The 21,051-nt window shown below is 42.1% G+C and overlaps 1 protein-coding gene and 1 pseudogene across 1 annotated transcript in view; one reads left to right on the top strand and one right to left on the bottom strand.

The window, feature by feature from the left end:
- The first annotated feature begins 263 nt into the window (after positions 1-263).
- The window catches only part of Rbl1 (RB transcriptional corepressor like 1), a 59,312-nt gene continuing 38,524 nt past the window's right edge, over positions 264-21,051 (top strand). The window contains exons 1-11 of the mRNA XM_021183601.2: positions 264-473; positions 5,145-5,278; positions 11,372-11,572; positions 11,900-11,964; positions 12,056-12,184; positions 12,285-12,445; positions 13,654-13,703; positions 14,451-14,637; positions 15,608-15,774; positions 19,120-19,232; positions 19,422-19,525. Of these exons, the coding sequence (XP_021039260.1) occupies positions 318-473; positions 5,145-5,278; positions 11,372-11,572; positions 11,900-11,964; positions 12,056-12,184; positions 12,285-12,445; positions 13,654-13,703; positions 14,451-14,637; positions 15,608-15,774; positions 19,120-19,232; positions 19,422-19,525 (1,467 nt within the window). The 5' untranslated portion in view covers positions 264-317. The remainder of the gene's footprint in view (positions 474-5,144; positions 5,279-11,371; positions 11,573-11,899; positions 11,965-12,055; positions 12,185-12,284; positions 12,446-13,653; positions 13,704-14,450; positions 14,638-15,607; positions 15,775-19,119; positions 19,233-19,421; positions 19,526-21,051) is intronic.
- Positions 20,066-20,668, bottom strand: LOC147005747 (transcription factor A, mitochondrial pseudogene; annotated as a pseudogene).

The raw sequence follows: 21,051 nt of genomic DNA on the forward strand, positions 1-21,051 counted from the left end.
GCTCGGATCCTTCCGCCCCGCTCCCTCACGTCGGTCCCCGCGGCCCGGTGCCCCGCAGCTGCCCACCCAGGGCCCGAGCTAGATCTCCGTTAGAGTCCGAGGTCTATCTTCTTATCCCATTCCGGGAGACGGGCTGCTGCGGGCTCCAGAGGAGAAAGGGACTTTTTGAGAAGAAAAGCGGAGGCAGACGATGAAGGGAAGGCGAGCTCAAGAAGGCGATTTTCGCGCGCTTTGTCGCGGGGGGTTGTGGGTAGCTCGCCGGGAGGGAAAAGAAAACCCCGAAGCCGGTCGCGCCGCCCGTCGGGCCGGAGGGGGATATGTTCGAGGACGAGCCCCACGCCGAGGGGGCGGCGGCGGTCGCCGCGGCCAGGGAGGCGCTGCAGGCCCTGTGCCAGGAACTGAACCTGGACGAGGGAAGCGCGGCCGAAGCCCTGGATGACTTCACGGCCATCCGCGGCAACTACAGCCTAGAGGTGAGCGGCGGCAGGTGGGCGGCGGCCCCGACCCTCGCCAGGCCCCACCCCCGGCCCGCCCCCGCCCCAAGCCTATCGGGCGGTGGGAGTTCCCCCACCTACGAGGGTCTCGGAGGAGTGCGGGGAGGGAAGGGTGGGTGTAGCTCGGCCAACCCACCCATTTGGTTCGAGGCGGGAAACCGAAGATCGGAAAGTGAGCCGCTGGTTCTGCGGGGTTCCCTTGGCTCCCGACTTTCAAACTTGATTTCTGCGCGCCGCCCAGTGCCCCAAACGGCACGGTGCTGCCGTTAAATCGATCAGACCTGATCCCGTGGTAAAATGAATTACTCATCGCTGCTCAGCCCTTTGATTATGTCTTCCCCAACTCGTTTGAAACACCACTGGATCCCCATTCCACAGAGGGAAAAAGTGGGGTCGGTAAGAAGTTAATTTAGCGCCCAAGGTGACGAAGTTTGCCATGCAACCTGGTACAGCAGTCTGAGCCCTTTAGCTCCTCCATTCTTCTACCTCATCGAGTGTAGTAGTTAGTTCGTTTATACCATGCACTGTAGTTAGATAGATCAAAGTCAGCACACACAAAGCTCTTCTCAGCCCCACGTTCCTCTCTGCCAGGCCGTTGCTCTAACGATTGATGTGGTATCTGGCTCTGAATAAAATAAATGGTGCTTGTTATCATTAATAGGTATTCCCAGTAATAATACACACACACATATGTTAATGAATATATATGTGTGTGTATATATATTCATATATATGTATATATATGTATATATATATATACACACACATATATATATATAATGTCTTTACAACAGGACAGTGACTACTATACCTGTTTTCTTGGTGGTGTTACAGCGCAACATTTTTTTTTTTTTTTAAGAGAATTAGAGTCACTCTAATATAGAAACCCAGATTGGTCATAAGCTTAGTGTAGAAGTAGACTTGTGTTGGGGTGTGTGTGGAATTCATGTCCATGGGTTCAGCAGATCAAGAGTCCTTGGGGAAAAGTACATTTGTCCTGAGCATGAACAGACTTGTCATCCCACAAACAATGTAATATTATGTATATAGCATTTACATCAAGTAATGTAGAGATGATCATAGCTTATGTGTAAATGCATTGCCATTTTAAATCAGGGACTTGAACCTCCTTGGATTCTGCTATCTTCTGGAGTACAGGAGCCATCCCCCAGTGGGTATCGAGACAGACTATTTCAGCACCTCACTGAGATGTACAAAAGTTTTCATTATACACATGGGCAGGATTCACATGTAGGATTCCTCTGACTCAGTCTGCCAGCGAAATAATTGCTGGCCAGGGAGTAGGAAATAGGGAGCAACTGTTGTACACGTGTCTGTACTCCTATGAGAGAAAAGTACCTGAGACTAACTCACATGTTTTCAGCAAAAAGCAGAATAGACTTAATAAAAGATAGTGATCTACAGAAGAAGGTTCATAACCGGAAAACGGGGAGAATCTGAAAGTATGGGAGAGCTGGAGAGCTGGCCTGGCGGATAACGTGCTTGCTGAGCCCCTGGATCCCCAGCAGCCACATACAAGGCAGGTGCAGTGGCAGTGTGGTCTGTCACCGGGGGATACAGGTAATGAGACATGGAAGGGTGAAGACAGGCAAACCCCAGGGGTGCTCTGGCCTGCTCCAGATTCAGTTAGAGACTGTCCTAACAGGTTGAGAATGATAGATGAAGTCACACAACATCTAACTCTGGTCATCACTCATGCATACATGAATGGGTGAATGCATGAACATACATGTGCACACACATATGCTATACAAAAGAAATTTTAATGACATCTCAGTTGAAAAAAATAATATATATATTTTATATGTATATAATATATACATGTAATATATATGATATATATTATATGTATATATTTTGTTTTGTTTTGTTTTTTGACTCACTGGAAAAGCATTCAGAAACCCCAGGTCTTATTTGATCTCCTCAGATAAGCATGGTTGAATACAATGTGTGTCCAAGTCACTGCAACCAGCCACTTGTTTCAAATTCTTTTTTTTTTTTTAAAGATTTATTTATTTATTATATATAAGTACACTGTAGCTGTCTTCAGACACTCCAGAAGAGGGCGCCAGATCTCGTTGTGGATGGTTGTGAGCCACCATGTGGTTGCTGGGATTTGAACTCTGGACCTTCGGAAGAGCAGTCGGGTGCTCTTACCCACTGAGCCATCTCACCAGCCCCTGTTTCAAATTCTTAAGCAAGCTAAACTCAGCCCAGGTTGTGTGCTTTTTCTGCAGGTCACTCTGCCTGGACTGTTCACCTGTGACTCCAGAGAATGCTGACCATCTAAATTCTAAATTCATAGTTCGGCAGAGTTGATTGACACTTAATTGTTTGCTTTTAGAAAGCACGCCTTTATGAATTGAGTTTGGAGGATTCTGTCCTGTATTTTGTTTCTTCTTGTTCTTTTTTTTTTCTTCTAGTTGTTGGTGAAAGTCACTTGGAGCAAAGGCGACTTCCTCCCTCTGCTGCCCACTAAGAATCCTTGCCACAGACCCCACCCCGCTCTAGCTCCCCACAGGAGCCCTGCTGATCAGCTCTCTCCACTCACTCTCCTCACTCACACTTTCTGGTAGCCTGCTGCTTAGTAGTTTTTAATCTTCTTTTGGGAAGTCTTTACTGAAAGACACACACTTTCTCTTTCGTTTTTATAACCTTTTGTTTTGTTTTGTTTTGTTTTACCAATTACAAAAAGTAGTTTCTGTTTCTTTTCTTAGCTTTAGATCTGGAGATTTAGAACTATCTTTGATTTTTGTTGTTTAGTTGTTTTAAGCACTCTACCATTGAGGTATTATTTTTAACCTTGTCACAAAAAAATTTTAACTAAAATTTTAATTTCTAATGGGGACCCATGCGTTGGTGTGTGTGTGTCGGTTAGAGAACAACCCCTGTGGAGTCAGTTCTCTCCTCCATGTTTGCCTGGGTCCCAGGGATCTCAGTGAGGGAGGGCTTCAGGCCCCCACAGCAAGCGCCATCTCTCCAGCCCTGAATCTGTAATTCTTTCTAGTATTCTCATTTTCCTTGAGATTATGATCTAATTAAATCACTCTCCCTGCCCCTTTCCTGCCTCCAACCCCTTCCATGTACTTCCCCTTTGTGCCCTCTCAAATTCATGGCCGTTTTCTTTATTGTTGTTCTGTGTGTATGTGTGTGTGTGTGTGTGTGTGTTTCTAACTATATGAATACAGCCTGCTTGGTGCATATGTTTGTTTTCTGGCTGAGCGTTTGATGCTTGGAGAGACAGTTGTTTGTGCTTTCTCCTTCCCTTAGCATCATTGGTTGCCTGGAGTTTTTCATCTTGGTTCTCCTTTCCACATTAGCACCTCTACAGATGCCATCTTTGTTCAGGCTTTTGGTTAGACAGCCATGTTGGTGTCTGCATCTGTAATTTTTTTTAAAGATTTATTTATTTTATTTATACAAGTACACTGTAGCTGTCTTCAGACACACCAGAAGAGGGTATCCAATCCCATTACAGATGGTTGTGAGCCACCATGTGATTGCTGGGATTTGAACTCAGGACCTCTGGAAGAGCAGTCAGTGCTCTTAACCACTGAGCCATATCTCCAGCCCCTGCATCTATAATTCTTTTTTTTTTTTTTTTTTCCGAGACAGGGTTTCTCTGTGTAGCCCTGGCTATCCTGGAACTCACTCTGTAGACCAGGCTGGCCTCGAACTCAGAAATCCACCTGCCTCTGCCTCCCAAGTGCTGGGATTAAAGGCGTGCACCACCACCGCCCGGCGCATCTATAATTCTTAATTATCAAACTTCAACTCTATTACATGTAGTCATGAGGTGTTTTCAGTTTGAAGACATTTGAAACCAAAAGCAGAATATTAAGTGTTGAATTTTCAATTGTTACTGCTTTTAGATACGTAAACTGAGGCCTTCAAAGGTGGAGAACTATGTTTAATAGCTAACGATAATTTACTATGGGTAAATATAACCCTGAATCTGTACCTCACAAAAAATTGACATTGTCCTTCATATTATAGATATTAATATTAATATATCATTATATGTCAAATTATTAACATACTATGTTAATATGACACATTATATACTAATATAAATATTAATATTTTTGACATGTGACACCTTTGATGACTTTCTACTCTTTTTCTTTTTTCTGCCAAATTGGTTAAAAAGAAACATAAAACATAGAAAAGAATAAATATCATCAAGACTATGACTGGTGTTTTGAAACTGAGAAAGATGCCAGATGTGGCACATGCCTTTAATCCCAGCACTCAGGAGGCAGATGCAAGCAGATCTCTGTGAGTTCAAAGCCAGCCTGGTCTACTACAGAAGTAGTTCCAAGACAGCCAGTGCTACACAAAGAAACCTTGTCTTGAAAACAAAACAAAGCCAAAAATTGAGGAAGATAATACAAAGAGATTTTAGTAGAATTCTTCCAGTGAGACTAAATTTGGAATTAAGTAAGAGATCTATTTTTAGATTAGAAATTTAGAAAATTTTCTGAATTTTTTTTTCATGCTATGGTTCTAAGAATAAGAAGAATGTGGGGGTCTGTTCTGATGTTTGGGATTGTATTAGTCATATTTTCTCAGACAAATGAACTTATAAGGCCTCTTCTAGACATGTATTGTGTTTGCGTTGGCCTGCAGGGAGAAGTTATACACTGGCTAGCATGCTCTTTATATGTTGCTTGCCGCAAGAGCATCATTCCTACTGTGGGAAAGGGCGTCATGGAAGGAAACTGTGTCTCACTCACCAGAATACTGCGCTCAGCTAAGTTAAGGTAAGACATTTTGAGTTTTCCAAATGTTTTAGAAATATTAGATTTGGCCTGGAGAGGCTGGAGAGGTGGCTCGATTGGGTAGAGTATTCCCATCAGTACCAGGCTTTAGCGATCTGGATCCTCAGCACTGGGGGAACGAGACAGGCCAATCCTGGGGCCTGTTGGCTAGCCAGTCCAGTCAAAATGACACCTCAATCTCAAAATTAGAGTGGAGGGTGTGTAGACATGGCCCAATGCTTAAGAGGGCTTCCTTTTCCACAGAACCTGGATTTGGTTCTCAACACCCATGTCGGGGCTCACAACTCTTTGTAACTACATTTTCAAGGGCTTGGATACCTCCTTCTTGCCTTCATAGGCATCTGCTCAGACATGGTATACACACACACACACACACACACACACAGATAAATTTTTAAATAATTTAGAAAAATCAAGTGGAAACGTGATTGAGGGAGATACTCAGTGTCATTTACTGGCTTCCTCTTGTAGCCACATAAAGAAGCGTATGCACGCTGGGCATTGTGGCGCACGCTTTTGATCCCAGCACTCGGGAGGCAGAGGCAGGCCGATTTCTGAGTTCGAGGCCAGCCTGGTCTACAAAGTGAGTTCCAGGACAGCCAGGGCTACACAGAGAAACCCTGTCTCGAAAAACAAACAAACAAACAAACAAAAAGAAGTGTATGCACATGCGTGCACGCACGTGTGCACTTACAACCCATGCTCACAGAGGCTGCACTTTCATTTTAGGCTTCAGTTTCTCTCATTCTAAGTCCTCTGACTTTGTTCAGCCCCAGTGTGCTACTGCATGTCCTTTCCTGTCAGACCCTAACCCTAACAGACTTCTGTTAAAGACATTGTAGCTCTATCTTTACTCCCTGGTTTTTTTTTTTTAAAGGGAAACAGTTTAAAGCTTTTGGTCCAGTCTCACTGCCACTCCCATTGCATTCTTCCTACTTACTCCATCACTTTGTCGTTCGTCATCAAGTCTCTCTCTCTCTCTCAGTGTTTGTTATGTATTCATTTCAAAATGTGTTGTATTCATTGTAGCCTTTCATCTTGAAGTTGCTTTCAGTGATATTTTAATTAGTTATTACCTTATTTTTGAGAGTGGATCTCAGATTATAGCCCAGATCCAGGCTACTATCAAAACTGGCTCCTGCTTCATTCTTCCCGCTTGTACAGTTATAAATGTGTGTCAGCATGGCCTGTTTCTGTGGTATTTCTTAATCGGGAACTTAACACAAACTTTTTTCTCTTATGCCCTGTTGCGGCCTGCCCGCAGTCCACAACACGAACGGTTCAACTGAGAATGGCAGTTCAGGCTGAAAAGAGAGGAATCTAGACGGGGCGGAAGAAACAATGGAGCCAAGACAACAAGTTCTGATCAAGGCTCAATTTTACTATTTTCAGACACTCAGTTATAAAGGAAGGGGGAGGGAACCCAATATCCCGCCAAGTAACTCAGGGTCCAGTAGCAGGACGAACACGTGTGTACCTCCAGGCAGCAAAGGCAGGTTCCAGCAGTGGGCGTGGCAGGACGAATGAGCCGGTAGCTCCACCCTTGAGCAAGCAGGTTCCAGGCTGGGGGAAGGGAGGCCACATTTCCTCCCATTAGTTAACAAAACAAAAATAAAAAAGGGGGTAGCCTGAGGCAGAAAAATTATCTATGTTCAATAGTTCTGCCTGAGTTCTTAGGGCCAAAGAAAAAACCTGTTTCCATGGGATTCCCTAACTTTTCTAATGGTAAACTGTATCTGGCTAAGACTGTCTTTAAAGCACTGACAGAATAGCAGCGCTGGGCTGTAGGCTCTGACTTTATAATGCTAATTAGTGCTGAATAGGTAGCTACCTGTTTGCATTTTAAGTAGGGCATTGGAACCCTGGCTGAGTTTAACTAAACAAATTTAGAATAACACTGAGCTGATATTCCTCCGCAATTTTGGATGGCAGGCGGGGAAACAGGGAGAAGGGGGTAAGACTGGCTGGCTCCTAGTACAAGGCCAGTTTGCTTTTTTTTTTTTGGGTGGGAGGCAGTGAAGGGCCTGCCCTTACGACAGCAAGGTCTCCAACCTCTCTCCCCCCTATTAATTAAGTTTAAATAGGCAATGCTTAACAGAGGTGATCAAATGATTCTTTTCATCCATAGATGAGTGGGCCTTTAACCTTGACTTGGGTGGACATTGACCTGATTCCTCCCGTGAGCATTATAACAACTCACATCTGTGGCTCTTGGTATCTTTTGGGGAGGGGAGGCAGAGCCTTAAGTATTTTTGGTTTTTACCTGGAGTCAGATACCAACCTCTTTCGAATCAGGTGTGTCGCACAGGGAACTCAGAAACGGTCAAGCTGGACCTTCCCTCCGCAGTAATCTCCTGCGCCAAGCGGTACCCATACTGTATTCATATGATTATGAATCAGTAGCGTAATTCTGAGTTATGCGTGGTCTCTATATGAGACTTGTCAACCTCAGATTTAGCAAGGTCTAGACAAAAATTATGTCAGTATTAACACCATTAATTTTGGTTAAAATAGGAGCTGAAGGTCTTTCCTCTTCATCTCTGTTATTCTCAATAGCCTGAGGAACTAAGGACACCTTGCAGTAACAGCAAGGGTGAAAAGCCAGAGGCCAGCTAAGGGACTAAGCCCATCTCTATCAAAATAAGAACTAATCTCTGTAAATATATATGAAATTTCTACTTCCCTAGCTCTCCTGGTAAATCTAAATCTTATCTTAGACTGAAAAGCCACATGCTGGGATGTCCTTGGAAGGGAGATTAGCAGTACCACCTGTTTGCTCTTAGGGGCGGAGAACCGGAGAATGTAGATTGACCTGCTTGAGAAAAGGAAGAATTCTAAACAATGAGAGTGTAGCAATGTAAATTTTCTGTTTGGAGAAGTCAAGGTACTTTATTTAGATGCAAATTGTAAAACTAAAGCTAATCTCAAATTAGAAGTAACTGGGTGCCAGTGGCGTTCCGCTGCAGACTGACCTTTAATGTCAGTTTGCAAAAAGTTTAGGACAAATAAGGTGAAGGCAAGATGAGCCTTTGGTGACCTTGGGGGAAATGCTCTGAATTAACTTTGCTAGGTAATTTAAAATATAGGAATCTCTAATAATTGAACTGAATATTAGACCAGTCTAAGATTGAGTTAGAATGGCTGGTCACACTGAAGAAGAGTGAAAAATCATTATGACTCTATTAAATGACTAATTTTACTAAGTCTGAATATACAGTCTCTGATGTACTATTGCCATAAAGTTAAAAGGCTAGAAGCTAGTTTAAACTGGAAAAATGACAAGCAAGGATTTAAGGTAAACTTCCCTTGAGAAGCATTAGTTAATAAAATACTTTCCACTTAGGAAACAATATATACTGAAAGATTAAAACTTTTGGCTTCTTGTAAAGAAGCAGAAACAATAAACATTTTTCTTACATAATGTAAAGCTATATTAGCCATACGTAGAGGCAAAATTTTCTAGTGATTACCAGTTTACTAGAAGCAAAAATCTTTGAATTTAAGCATTATTTTAAACATCTGAATAGATCTGTAACACTGTTAAAAAGAAATTTTCTTGAACACAGGGAAAAACTTTTTTAGGCATTGTTTGCAAAACAAAAGAAAAGGCCACAAGCCGCTCTGGGACTGCCCAGAGCCCTGTATTGACTCAAAGGTAAAATACTTTTTAATCTGAGCATTAATCTTAAATTTGCAATCAAACTGCAAGCTGCAGTCAATGGAACAATGGCAGTTTTAACCATAATTTTTAAGTTTTTGTGCAAGGTTAGGATAATATCTACAACTTTGGGAAAGCAAAACCTATGTTTAAAACAATTTATCACTGTTATAATCAATATTAGAAGCATTACTATCATATTACGAAGTTTGGATATCAATTAATACCTATGAATACCTATTAAAGCAAGCTTTAACGCTTTAATAAAGAGGCATTGCTTTATATCTTATCTTAAATTTTACTATTTAGGATAGGAACCACATTAATCATTATCTAAACTAGAAATATCTAAAGAGACTCAGCCTCTGAAGCTTAATCTCAAACTCTAACTCGCTTCAGGGCCTCACCAACTTTCTCCCAGGTTCCACAATCTATCGTTTCTTCTTCTTTGAACCATGGACAACAGCTATCTATCTTATCTAAAAGATTTCTGACTTTGAACCCTTCCTTCTTCCACCTGAGCAGCTTTCTAAAAAGCTGCGGCACACCGCCTGTCTCCGTATCTAGTTCCGATTAACGAACTACTGACCCCAAGCAGAAACAGTGTTGGGTCAGCACTGATTCAAACTTGATTCGTATCCTACCGCATCCTCAGCAACACTTTACAAAACTGAAATTTTAGGCTAGCGCTAGCATGTGTACCTGTCCGTTGCTCCGATGCTCCTCCGATACGAAGATCCTTTCCTTTCTTGTGGAGCTCCACACAGCAGTCGTTTCTCTTAGCATCCCTCTGCCATTCTTCAGGTCCCAGTTCTGGCGCCAACTGTTGCGGCCTGCCCGCAGTCCACAACACGAACGGTTCAACTGAGAATGGCAGTTCAGGCTGAAAAGAGAGGAATCTAGACGGGGCGGAAGAAACAATGGAGCCAAGACAACAAGTTCTGATCAAGGCTCAATTTTACTATTTTCAGACACTCAGTTATAAAGGAAGGGGGAGGGAACCCAATATCCCGCCAAGTAACTCAGGGTCCAGTAGCAGGACGAACACGTGTGTACCTCCAGGCAGCAAAGGCAGGTTCCAGCAGTGGGCGTGGCAGGACGAATGAGCCGATAGCTCCACCCTTGAGCAAGCAGGTTCCAGGCTGGGGGAAGGGAGGCCACAATGCCCCTTTAATAAGGAATATTTCTATAACGTCTGTCTGTTATGACGTTATTGGGATTATAGGCATGAGCCACCATGGTAATAACAACCAGTTACAATAAAGATTTAAAAATTATGTGGCCAGTGATGAGAAAGATGGTTTGTACAACAGTGGCTAGGTCTTGCTTAATGTTACTCTAGCATAAACTTCATTTTTGCCCCTGACGATCGAGATCTAGTGAAGAGTCTTTAGTCGTCTTGACTTTATTAATTTTCCACAAACCTAAAATTGTTGTTGTTGTTTTTTTAATTAATGTAAACTGAAACTACATGTACCACTCCCCATTCCAGAATGGGGCTTTAATAACTGCTTCCTTCTACTGTGGATGCTCAGGGTTAGGAAGGAGACATGATCTCAAATAGACTTATCAGTAACTCCCCTCCCTCACCCCAGGGGTGCACACCAGCGTGTATCTGAATCTGGGTTAGTGCGGTTCCTTGTTTCCTGCCTAGGTAAATAGTCCTGTGCAGTTGGCCAAGGAGCGAGTAGAGGGTAGAACTAAGACCCACGGAGTGCTTAGTAGTGACAAGAAATAAAAATTAAGGAATGAAAATCAACTACACAGAGAAACTATCTCAAACAAACAAAAAGAATGCAAACACTTGAACATGACCCCCGCCTGCAGTAGTCTGCTGCTTCGTGAACAACTTTACATTTGGGAGACTTCTCTTTTCTTCACACTGACTTAGTGAACCTATACACTGTTGACTGACATTGACTTCATAAACTACCTCTAGAGCATTGGCTTCCTGTAGAGGATGAAAGAATCAGGTAGGTGCTTTTATTGCCCGTATCATAGAGGACGGCTGTCACTTCGCTTTCCTCAGTCCCCGAGACTCTACTGGAACCAGTGTGGTTACTAGTACTGGGAGTGGAAGTTTAGGCTGGAGTGAGGGCTTATGTTGTTTTAGTTTAGGTTTTGAAAACAAAGATTTTTTTTTTTAAAGATTTAATTTATTCTATGTATATGAATATACTGTAGCTGTCTTCAGACACACCAGAAGAGGGCATCATATCTCATTACAGATGGTTGTGAGCCACCATGTGGTTGCTGGGAATTGAACTCAGGCCCTCTGGAAGAGCAGTCAGTGCTCTTAATCACTGAGCCATCTCTCCAGCCCAAAAACAAAGATTTTTCATCATGAAGTGACTGTGTCATTTTCAGTTCATTATGTGGACTAATTTTTAAATTGCCTTTTCTTTCTTTTTTTAAAGCTTAATACAGTTTTTTAGTAAAATGAAGAAGTGGATGGACATGTCAAACCTACCACAAGAGTTTCGTGAGCGGATAGAAAGGCTAGAAAGAAATTTTGAAGTATCTACTGTAATTTTTAAAAAATTTGAGCCCATTTTTTTAGATATCTTTCAAAATCCATATGAAGAGCTACCAAAGTTGCCACGGAGCAGAAAGCAGAGGTAAGACCCTTGATTCTCCTAGATCTGTGATGCAGAATTATTAGGAGACTTTAATTTTAAAAGTCCTATTTACCTTTCTGCAGAGACTTAAATTTCTCACAATTACCTATATTTCAAAATAAGGGTGATACTTTAGTTATGTTTCTCTAATCTGATTGTTGTGTGCATCTTGCAACACTCCATAGAGTGTGCTGAGCTGTCCGTCTAGCATCCCGGGTGGAATTGTACATGCGATTTGACCCTTTCGTTTATGTTTGCTCTCGATGCTTAGCAGGTTAGCCTGGCCAAATAAAACAGTAAACAAAACCAAAGCATCTCTCCCTTCAGGAGGATCCCCTGCAGTGTTAAGGACCTCTTTAACTTCTGCTGGACACTCTTTGTTTACACCAAGGGTAAGTTACACTCTCCCTGCTTTCTACCCTGGGATTTGGGGATGGTTGACATGAGAGGGTTCTGGATTTTAACTTTTTTTTCCTTATGAAGGTAATTTTCGTATGATTGGTGATGATTTAGTAAACTCATATCATTTACTTCTGTGCTGCTTGGACCTGATTTTTGCCAATGCTATAATGTGCCCAAATAGACGAGACTTGTTAAATCCATCATTTAAAGGTAAGATGTGTATTTTTGAAAAGTAATTATTAACTTTTAGAAAAAGTATAAAAATTGACTGTTCTGTCCCTCCTGTTCCCTTCATGCTTTGTCAAACTAGGCTTACCATCTGATTTCCATGCTCCGGACTTCAAAGCCGCAGAAGAGCCTCCGTGCATCATTGCTGTACTTTGTGATCTGCATGACGGACTTCTAGTAGAAGCAAAAGGGATAAAGGAGCACTACTTTAAGCCATATATTTCTAAGCTCTTTGATAAGAAGGTACTAATAATTAAATGTTTAAGGGCCAAGAGCAGCCTGAAAGTAAAGAACCGTCTCAACATTCTAGGACCCATGGTCAGATCCCTTAGGTCTGGGGCTAGAGAGATGGCTCTGAAGGTAGGAGCACTTACTGCTCGCGCAGAAGACCCAGGTTCAATTCCCAGCACCCACATGGAAGCTCACAGCTTCAGGGGAGGGAGAGTCTGTGTTTTTAAAGGTATAGTTCATGGTAGGTTAACCACACTCCAGTGGATGACCCTGCTGGTATGCCTAAGTATATGAGCAGCACAATTGGAGTCAGGTGGAGGTGGGTAGATTTGGGAGAAATTAGGAGGGGGTAAATAAAGTCAAAATAACATTGATGCAGTTCTTAAAGTAATAAAAATATTTTTAAAAATTTGAAAAACATTGCCATAGACTAACTTTGAAGTATTTTGAAAATTTGTCTTTAGGGCTGTGTAGCATAACGGTGTTGTGCTCACTTAGCCTGAGTAAATCCCGAATTCAATATCTAGGACCATTAAAACCAAAAATACCTAGATATTGGTATGGTCCTAGATACTGAATTCGGGATTTACTCAGGCTAAGTGAGCACACCACCGTTAGGCCCTTAGTGCTCAAAGGTTACTTTCTGTTCTCGGATTAGTGTCACTGTTTTAAAATTAACTGTGTGTGTGTGTGTGTGTGTGTGTGTGTGTATTTGTTAGCTGGGCAGTGGTGACACACGCCTTTAATCCCAGTACTTGAGAGGCAGAGGCAGGCAGATTTTTGAGTTCAAGGCCAGCCTGGTCTACAGAGTGAGTTCCAGGACAGCCAGGGCTACACAGAGAAACCCTGACTAGAAAAACAAAAAACAAAAACTATATATATATATATATATATATATATATATATATACACACACACATGTGTGCCTGAGTGTATATATATGTGTACCACATGTGTGCAAGATCACTCCAAGGTCAGAAGAGGCATTGGATCTTCTAGAACTGGAGTTACAGATGGTCATGAACCACAATGTGGATGCTAGGAACAGGACCCAGGTCCTTTGCAAGAGCAGCCAGTGCTGTTAACTCCTGAGCCATGTCTTGAACCCTTGGTCTGAAATTTTTAATAATTTTTACACGTGTTTCATATATATGTGAAAATATTTTTAAAATCTCATTTTTGTGCTTGTTAATATTCCCTAAATTATTTTTTGTTGGCAGATTTTAAAAGGTGAATGTCTCTTGGATCTTTCCAGTTTTACTGATAATAGGTAGGTATTTACAGATGGGTGTGGTGGTGCACACCTGTATGTAATGTCAGCACAGGGACATGGTGGCAGGACATTCAGAGGTTCAAGGCCAGCCTTGCTACATAGTGAGTTTGAGACCAGCCTGAGCTACATGAGATCATATAAATAATAGGTAAATATCCAATCCAAATAGTGTATGGCCTGTCCTAGGCTGGCAATGATGATTTGTTGAAGTTTGTTGACTGCAACATTAAATATAAAGGTAACTCCTTCATATCAAAATCTTGCTCTAAGGCCATTGAATGGAATTGTCATTAAACCTTGTTGGCTAAATACATTTAAGAAACATTTGCATTTGAAACAATTATACTCCTATGAGGACTCAGAAATACACACAACACATCTATGTTTGATTTTATAGTCTTCTAATTAGTTATTGTTAGCAACTGACAATGTCCTTCTTTCAAAGCCACTCTTAGGTCCTTAGTGCCCAAAGGTTACTTTCTGTCCTCGGATTAGTGTCACTGTTTTAAAATTAAGTGTATAGTCTGCTTTGACTTGCACTTCAAGGTAAGTTACTGCTGTGACTGTCATGAGTGTTCATACTTGGGTAGGAATCTCTGAGATTCTTAGATAACAAATAAAGGAAGTGGAAATACAGAGTCAACATTTTCCCCAAGCTGTTGTCTGTGTCTCGTCTTTTTGCTGAGATCAGTGTGCAGTCCAGCTCAGACTTCTTCTGGCGGCTGAAAGCAGTTCTCTTTGCAGCAAAGCCGTGAACAAGGAGTATGAAGAGTATGTCCTGACTGTTGGGGACTTCGATGAGAGGATCTTTTTGGGAGCAGATGCAGAGGAGGAGATTGGAACACCTCGAAAGTTCACTGCTGACACCCCATTTGGGAAACTGACATCACAGGCCGGTGTGGAATGCAACCTTCAACAACACTTTGAAAAAGTAATATAGCCTGGCCTCAGTGGTGAACGATGCTTGTCTTTTCTCTCTCTCGTTCTACTAACAGCAGAGGCATCTTTCAAGTTAGATATTGCATTTCTTCTACTAATTCATATTGCCATGAAAGCCCTGAAAGGTAACTTGTAGACTATACTACTTACTCTTGCCGTTGGTCATGCCTTATGTACATTTTCCAAGCATACTGGCTTGTCATGCCACGTGTCTTTTGACATAACACATACTTTGTTACAGGTCCCTTGGCTTCAGCGCAGCCTGTGTTATGTTGCTTCAGAGTTGTCGTTTCTGTCCCTGCACTTGACACAGACTATTTTTGACTGACTTTTGCTATGGAGCTGTAGACGGGAGTATCGAGAGCAGAGGCTGGATTCTATGTTTACCTGTGAGATTTGGTAGAGGAGAAAGGCTTAATAATGGGGAGTCACCTTGCAGAGAGTGGGGCCTCCTTCCCGGCTCTCTACTGACCTCATTAGCACAGGCAAATCTTATACTTATCTGTGCCCATTTCCTCATGTATAAAATTAAAGTAGGTCGTACATAAACATTATTTCTCGGATATGTTGTATGAGATAAATGAGGCTATAGATATGAAGTATGATTCAGTTGTACAATTGTCCTTAGCATAATATTGCTAGACATCTGGTTGGTAGCCTGTAAAGGAAGGACAGTAATAAGTAGTGTACCTGTAAATGTGAATACAGTAGATGGGGCACACACTGCAGTAAACATTTAGCCAGAGGAAATAACTCGTTAATCTTACACATTTTTGTTGGTCATGGTTAACGTGCCTTTAAACCCTCAGGAAGCAGAAGCAGTTGGGTTTCTGAGTTCAAGGCCAGCCTGGTCTGTAAAACAGACCAGGACAGCCAGGGCTGTTGCACAGAGAAACCCTGTTTTGAAAAATGAAAAATAAAAAATAAATAATAAAAATCAACAGAGTTTCCTTTTCTGACAGAAACGGTCATTTGCACCTTCTACCCCGCTTACGGGACGGCGGTATTTACAGGAAAAAGAGGCAGTCACCACGCCTGTGGCTTCAGCCACTCAAAGTGTAAGCCGGTTACAGAGCATTGTCGCTGGACTAAAAAGCGCACCAAGTGAGCAGCTCCTGAATATTTTTGAGTAAGTGTGTCATTTTTATGTTTTGTCAAAATCAGATTTTTTTGTTCAGTTATATTTTTAATATATTTGGCATTTTTGAGACTGGGAGGACATGGGGCAAGTTTTACTGCATCAATTTGATCATAAAATGTGTTGATGTCTAGGCAGAAGTATCTACTGAAAAATAAAGTTATTTCGCAGAATAATAGGCTTTCAAGTGTGTTTGAAAATTTATTGAGTGTAGACACTGCACTCTTGTAAGATCTTGAGTTATTTGTGGTTTTTCTTTTTAGTTGACTTTCTTTTTTATGGGGAAACTTTAGCGTGCCATGGCATGTTTATAGAGGCAAGACCACGTGATGAAGGCATTGCTCTCCTTCCACCATGCAGATCGTGGACATCGAATGTAGGTTGTTAGGCTTAGAGGCAAATGCCCTTACCAACTGAGCCGTCTCGCTGGCCCCTGAGTTTACTTTAACTGAGTTCAACCTGAGTGGTTATTCAAGGTGAGACTGGTTACCTTCGGGGACAGTATATAGTGGGATTTCATGGAGTTGATTTTTAAAGAGGCATGTTTCCTGGTAAAGATGGTGGGATGATGCGATAGCAGAGACCCTTCTTTTCTGACTCCTAATGAAATAAAAGAATAATGAGAATCAGGAAAATAATGTTCAGCAGCTCCTTTGAGGAAAGAGAGAGAGAGAGAGGATTTCGTGTTATAAACTTCTAAATTAGTGGTAAGGAAAGGTAATGGAGGAGTCTGTTCCGACAGCTTGTTCCCTAACAGGCAGTGCTGGAAGGGTGTGCTTGATAGGATTGTGCTCCTACCTATCACTGTTCCACACTGGGCTCTTCCTCCATCCTTCTGGTGAGGGTAATAATCAGGAGTTCAAGACCAGCCTTGGTTACATGAGACCTCGTCTCAAAAACAAGCAAAGAGAGCGAGGTGACATTTCCAGGTTCAGGCCACTGTTGTTGTCCTCTGAGAATTAGTTCTGTCAAATAACTTAGGCTACACCTGACTCTGTGGCTCACTCCTCTCCAGCCCCCCAGAGCAGTATTAAAAGATAACTCATTTGGTGAAGTGCTGAGACCCTGAGTGTGATTCACCAGATCCACTAAGGAAGCTGAGTGCTTGGTGCCATGCCTTTGTAAAGCACAGCACCAAGGCGGCAGAAACAAGAGGATGCTTGGGGCTCACCTTGCCTCATCGGAGAACCCAGGCTAATGAGAGAACCTATCTGAAAAACAAACTGGTCAGTTTCTGAGGATTGGCACCCAAGGGTGACCTCTGGCATCCACAGACAAGTCCACAGATATACATAGACACCAATAAAGAAACAGAAGAAAAGTTATTCTCCAAGTAGCCAGGCTCTGACTAACCCTGAGGCATGGCTGAATCTCTTAGTCATGAGCACAGTTTTGGCAAGACTGTAGTAAGTCTCACAGGAAGAGCAAGTACAGAGTCATTGCCTGAGATGGGGCTTATGAACGTGGTGAACCTTGAAAAGGCAGAGTATTAAGACATAGAAATGAAAGTCCTGAGATTAATTTTTTTAGGAATGTGAAATATACATGTAAATAAAATATCTCAATGGATAAGAGGGAGGAGGAGCTGGGGGCAGAGCTCTTCTCCTGTAATCCCAGCACTTGACAGGTAGAGACAGGAGAAGGGTTCCAAGTCATACTCCAGCACTGTCTCAGCACAGAGAGAGAGAGAGAGAGAGAGAGAGAGAGAGAGAGAGAGAGAGAGAGAACACGTAGGTTACATAGGTAGATGTGTTAAAGTTCATAAGAAAAAAAACCTTCCAAAGAAAGAATGTCCCATGTCTTCCCACCAGGGTTTAATCAGGATTATGGGAAACTACTTAAAAGCCTTCCATTCTCCAGAGTTCATTATAACTCTGGAAAGATCCTCATAAAGCTAAAGATATCCCTAGGGAACGCTGGAATGAAGATACTTACCTAAATCTCAGAAGAGAAGGAAAATCTAGTTCTCCAGCAAGAGCTGCAGAGCAGTGACACTCGTTCCTTCTTTTCTAAACCTTTAGGCCACAAGAAGGTTGCGAAAGTTGTCCATAGTCTCAAAAATATCTGTGAAGAGATGTTGTAGGGAAGGCTGGAAGACTGCCCTGAAGATCTGGTCATAGCTCCTGAGTAGATTGACCTGTACTGAACTGTCAGCATGAGTAAATTGAAAAGAAGTGGCAAGGCCACTGTGCAAGCATGTTACAGCAATAGGAGAAGGGACGGAATGAGAAGCACAAAAAGACAGACACGGGAGCCAGGTGAGGGCAGGCATGCTCGCAGTCCTAGCTCCTGCAGGGGAAAGCAGGCAGAGCAGACCTCAAGTCATCTTTGGCTATATGAATAGTTCAGGAACAGCCTGGGCTACATGAGACCATGTCTCAAAAAACAAACAAACCCAAAACTATAACAAACCAAAATAGGAAGAAAAAAAAACCCCACCAAACTTTAAAACTCATGGGGAACTTTAGTACCCCCAGAAGCCAAAACAAACTTGAAAAAGATCAGCGCTGGAGGCTTTACATTTTATTTCAATATAGTAGAATAGTACACAGCTTCAATAATCAAAAAAGCAAGGTATTGACTCAGACATGTATAAACCGGGGAAACAAAATGGAGAGAAATAAGCTATATTTTTTTCAAGTGATCATTGATAGTGTACCAAGACCATATAGTGGGTAAAGAGTAAGAAATGATGTTGGGAAAACAAAATATCCTTATGCAGAAGAATGAAGATATTACACAATGTTAAAAAATTAATTCAGGGCCAGTGAGATGGCTCAGGACTATATCTTTTATCTTTGGCTGCCAAGTCTGATAACTTGAGTTTGATGCTGAGTTCCCACATGGTGGAAAAAGAGAGATGAATTCTAGATATCCTCTGACCGCTACCAAAATAAATAATAATAAATAATAAATGCTCCTGGACCAGAGAGATGGGCCAGCAGTTAATAGCACTTGTTGCTTTTGCAGAGATCCAAGGTTCGATTCTGAGCACACACATTAGACTGGCACCTTGTTTGGCCTCTGTCGCACTGCATACATTTCATGTCTAAGCAGGCACCAAATGTATGCTACCATATCTGGCAAAATAGCATGATTAAAAATTCTTATAGCTGACTGGTAAGGCAATTCAGCAAATGCCTGCTGAGTTCAGTCCCTAATACTTACAGTGTATGTGCGCGTGCAAGTTTGTATCTGTATTCCATGGTCTTGGGTATCTAGGCAAGCTGTCTGTCACTGAGCTGGATCCTAGCCCTTGGGTGATTCTTGAAGATTCTTGAGGAATGTTGATAATCTGGGTTTTCCTGATAAGCAAGTTTCTCTTGTATTTTATAGATCTTGTATGCGGAATCCTATGGGAAACATTATAAAAATCGTGAAAGGAATAGGAGAGACTTTCTGCCAACACTATACCCAGTCCACAGATAAACAGCCAGGATCTCACATAGGTAAGAAGAGAAGATTAAAATCGGCACAGCATTAAGTATAGAGACTGTCTCCACAGATGGCATTAAGTGTGGAGAAAGAATGTCCCCACAGTCAGTTCCCATCTCTTGCAGTTAATGTACCTGTTTACTGTTGAGTTTGCTTTGGCCATCACCATTTCAATAGCATATGCTCTCCTTTGTTTTCTATAGACTTTGCTGTAAACAGACTAAAACTGGCAGAAATTTTGTATTACAAAATACTGGAGACTATAATGGTCCAGGAAACTCGACGGCTTCATGGAATGGACATGTCGGTAAGTAAATCTATCCTCCGAGCCAGCTTTCAGTCCTACCAGGGAAGTAAGAGGGTTCTTTTTGTTAGTTTGTTTTCACTTTCTAAAAAAGTAATAATTTTTATTCTATACAATGTAAGCAATAAAAATTTACATAATTTCTTAGTTTTTAGTTGAGGAAAAAGATTATGAGGGAGAATATGAAAATGAGATTTCCACTCTACTAGAAAATTTACACTCACTTTTATGTACAACCATCAACTCTACACTCATTTTACCTAGTGAGTCTAAAAGCTTCTTTGAGAACACAGTTATACCATAGTTCTGCAACAGCTGTGAAAGCATTTGTGGTCCCAGAACATAGGAGCACACACTTGCACGTAGCTGTCAGCGTGTCAAAGCCTCACATCTCTGCCTGCATCAGAGGAGAATGAGGCACTGCCACCTCTGCGTGGACAGCCTCCTCTCCAGTTCTTACACAAGGCGGAACTTGGCAGGAATAGAGATGGATTCAAGCAGCAGCCGTCCATGAGCTCCGAAAGAGGAACTGAATGTCAGCTGTTAACCAGCTTTGTCCTTTCTAGTTTGACAACTACTTACGACCTTGAGACCTAGTTGGTTTCTCCCTTGATTCTCAATGATGTCACCTGATTGTTTCACACCATGACTGATGAGGTCACTTTGTTAACTGCAGCCACCTGCTCTTCCTAAGACTTCATTTCATTATCACAAAGAAGTCAGCTTTAACAAGCTGAACATGTCTGCTTATGTGCACCGGACAGGGTCTTCCAAGCCTGTGTTCAGTCCTCAGCTTTCTCTGCACAGATTGATCTTTCGCCTCTTAGAAGCTTTCAGATAATAAATGTGCTGATGGAGGTCTTTCTGGTTTTCCAAGCAAAATTAATTCCCTTCTTTTTAATAACTCATTTTTAAAGTTCTTGCCTGATTTCTTTCTCAGAAGACAGAAGCTGACTTGGAGTTGACTGTTCTTGAAACTGCTCACGGCCTCTTTGTAGGCTTTCATTTTGCCTAAGGTTAGCTTCATAACTTTCTCTTCTGAATCTGGTAGTTCCCTCCACAGGGCTACAGTATTTCTAACCAGTTCTGGACGCTTGACATCTGGTGCTTAGCATTTAGTTTGGGTTGCTGTTCTGTAGAAAATCAAAGGTATTCTCAAAGGGTTTGTTTTTCTTGGGGGGGGGGGGGGGATTGATAATTACCCAGAGTTGAATGAAGAACATTTGCAATTCAAAGCTCAGTGGCAGTGCATGGACCCTGCCACACACACACCCAGTGCCTTCAGTGCCCCCTACAGGCTTTGGAGCAGTGCAGCTGCACCGAGTGCAGCTGTGCAGTCTGCATTCAAGCCCTGGGAGCTGTGTTAGGGAAGCAGTATTTTGACAGGCTCTGTAGGCCGTTGTGGGGAATCAGCAGTTTATGGCAGATGTGGACAAGGTTTTCTTTTTTAATTTCTTTTGTTGATTTTGACACTTCCAGGCTATTCATCTGGAAATAGAAAGGTCAAATATGTAAACATCATCTTTGTT

This window comes from Mus caroli, unplaced genomic scaffold (genome assembly GCF_978045245.1).
Source record: "Mus caroli unplaced genomic scaffold, Mus_caroli_1 scaffold_2, whole genome shotgun sequence".
NCBI lineage: Eukaryota > Metazoa > Chordata > Mammalia > Rodentia > Muridae > Mus > Mus caroli.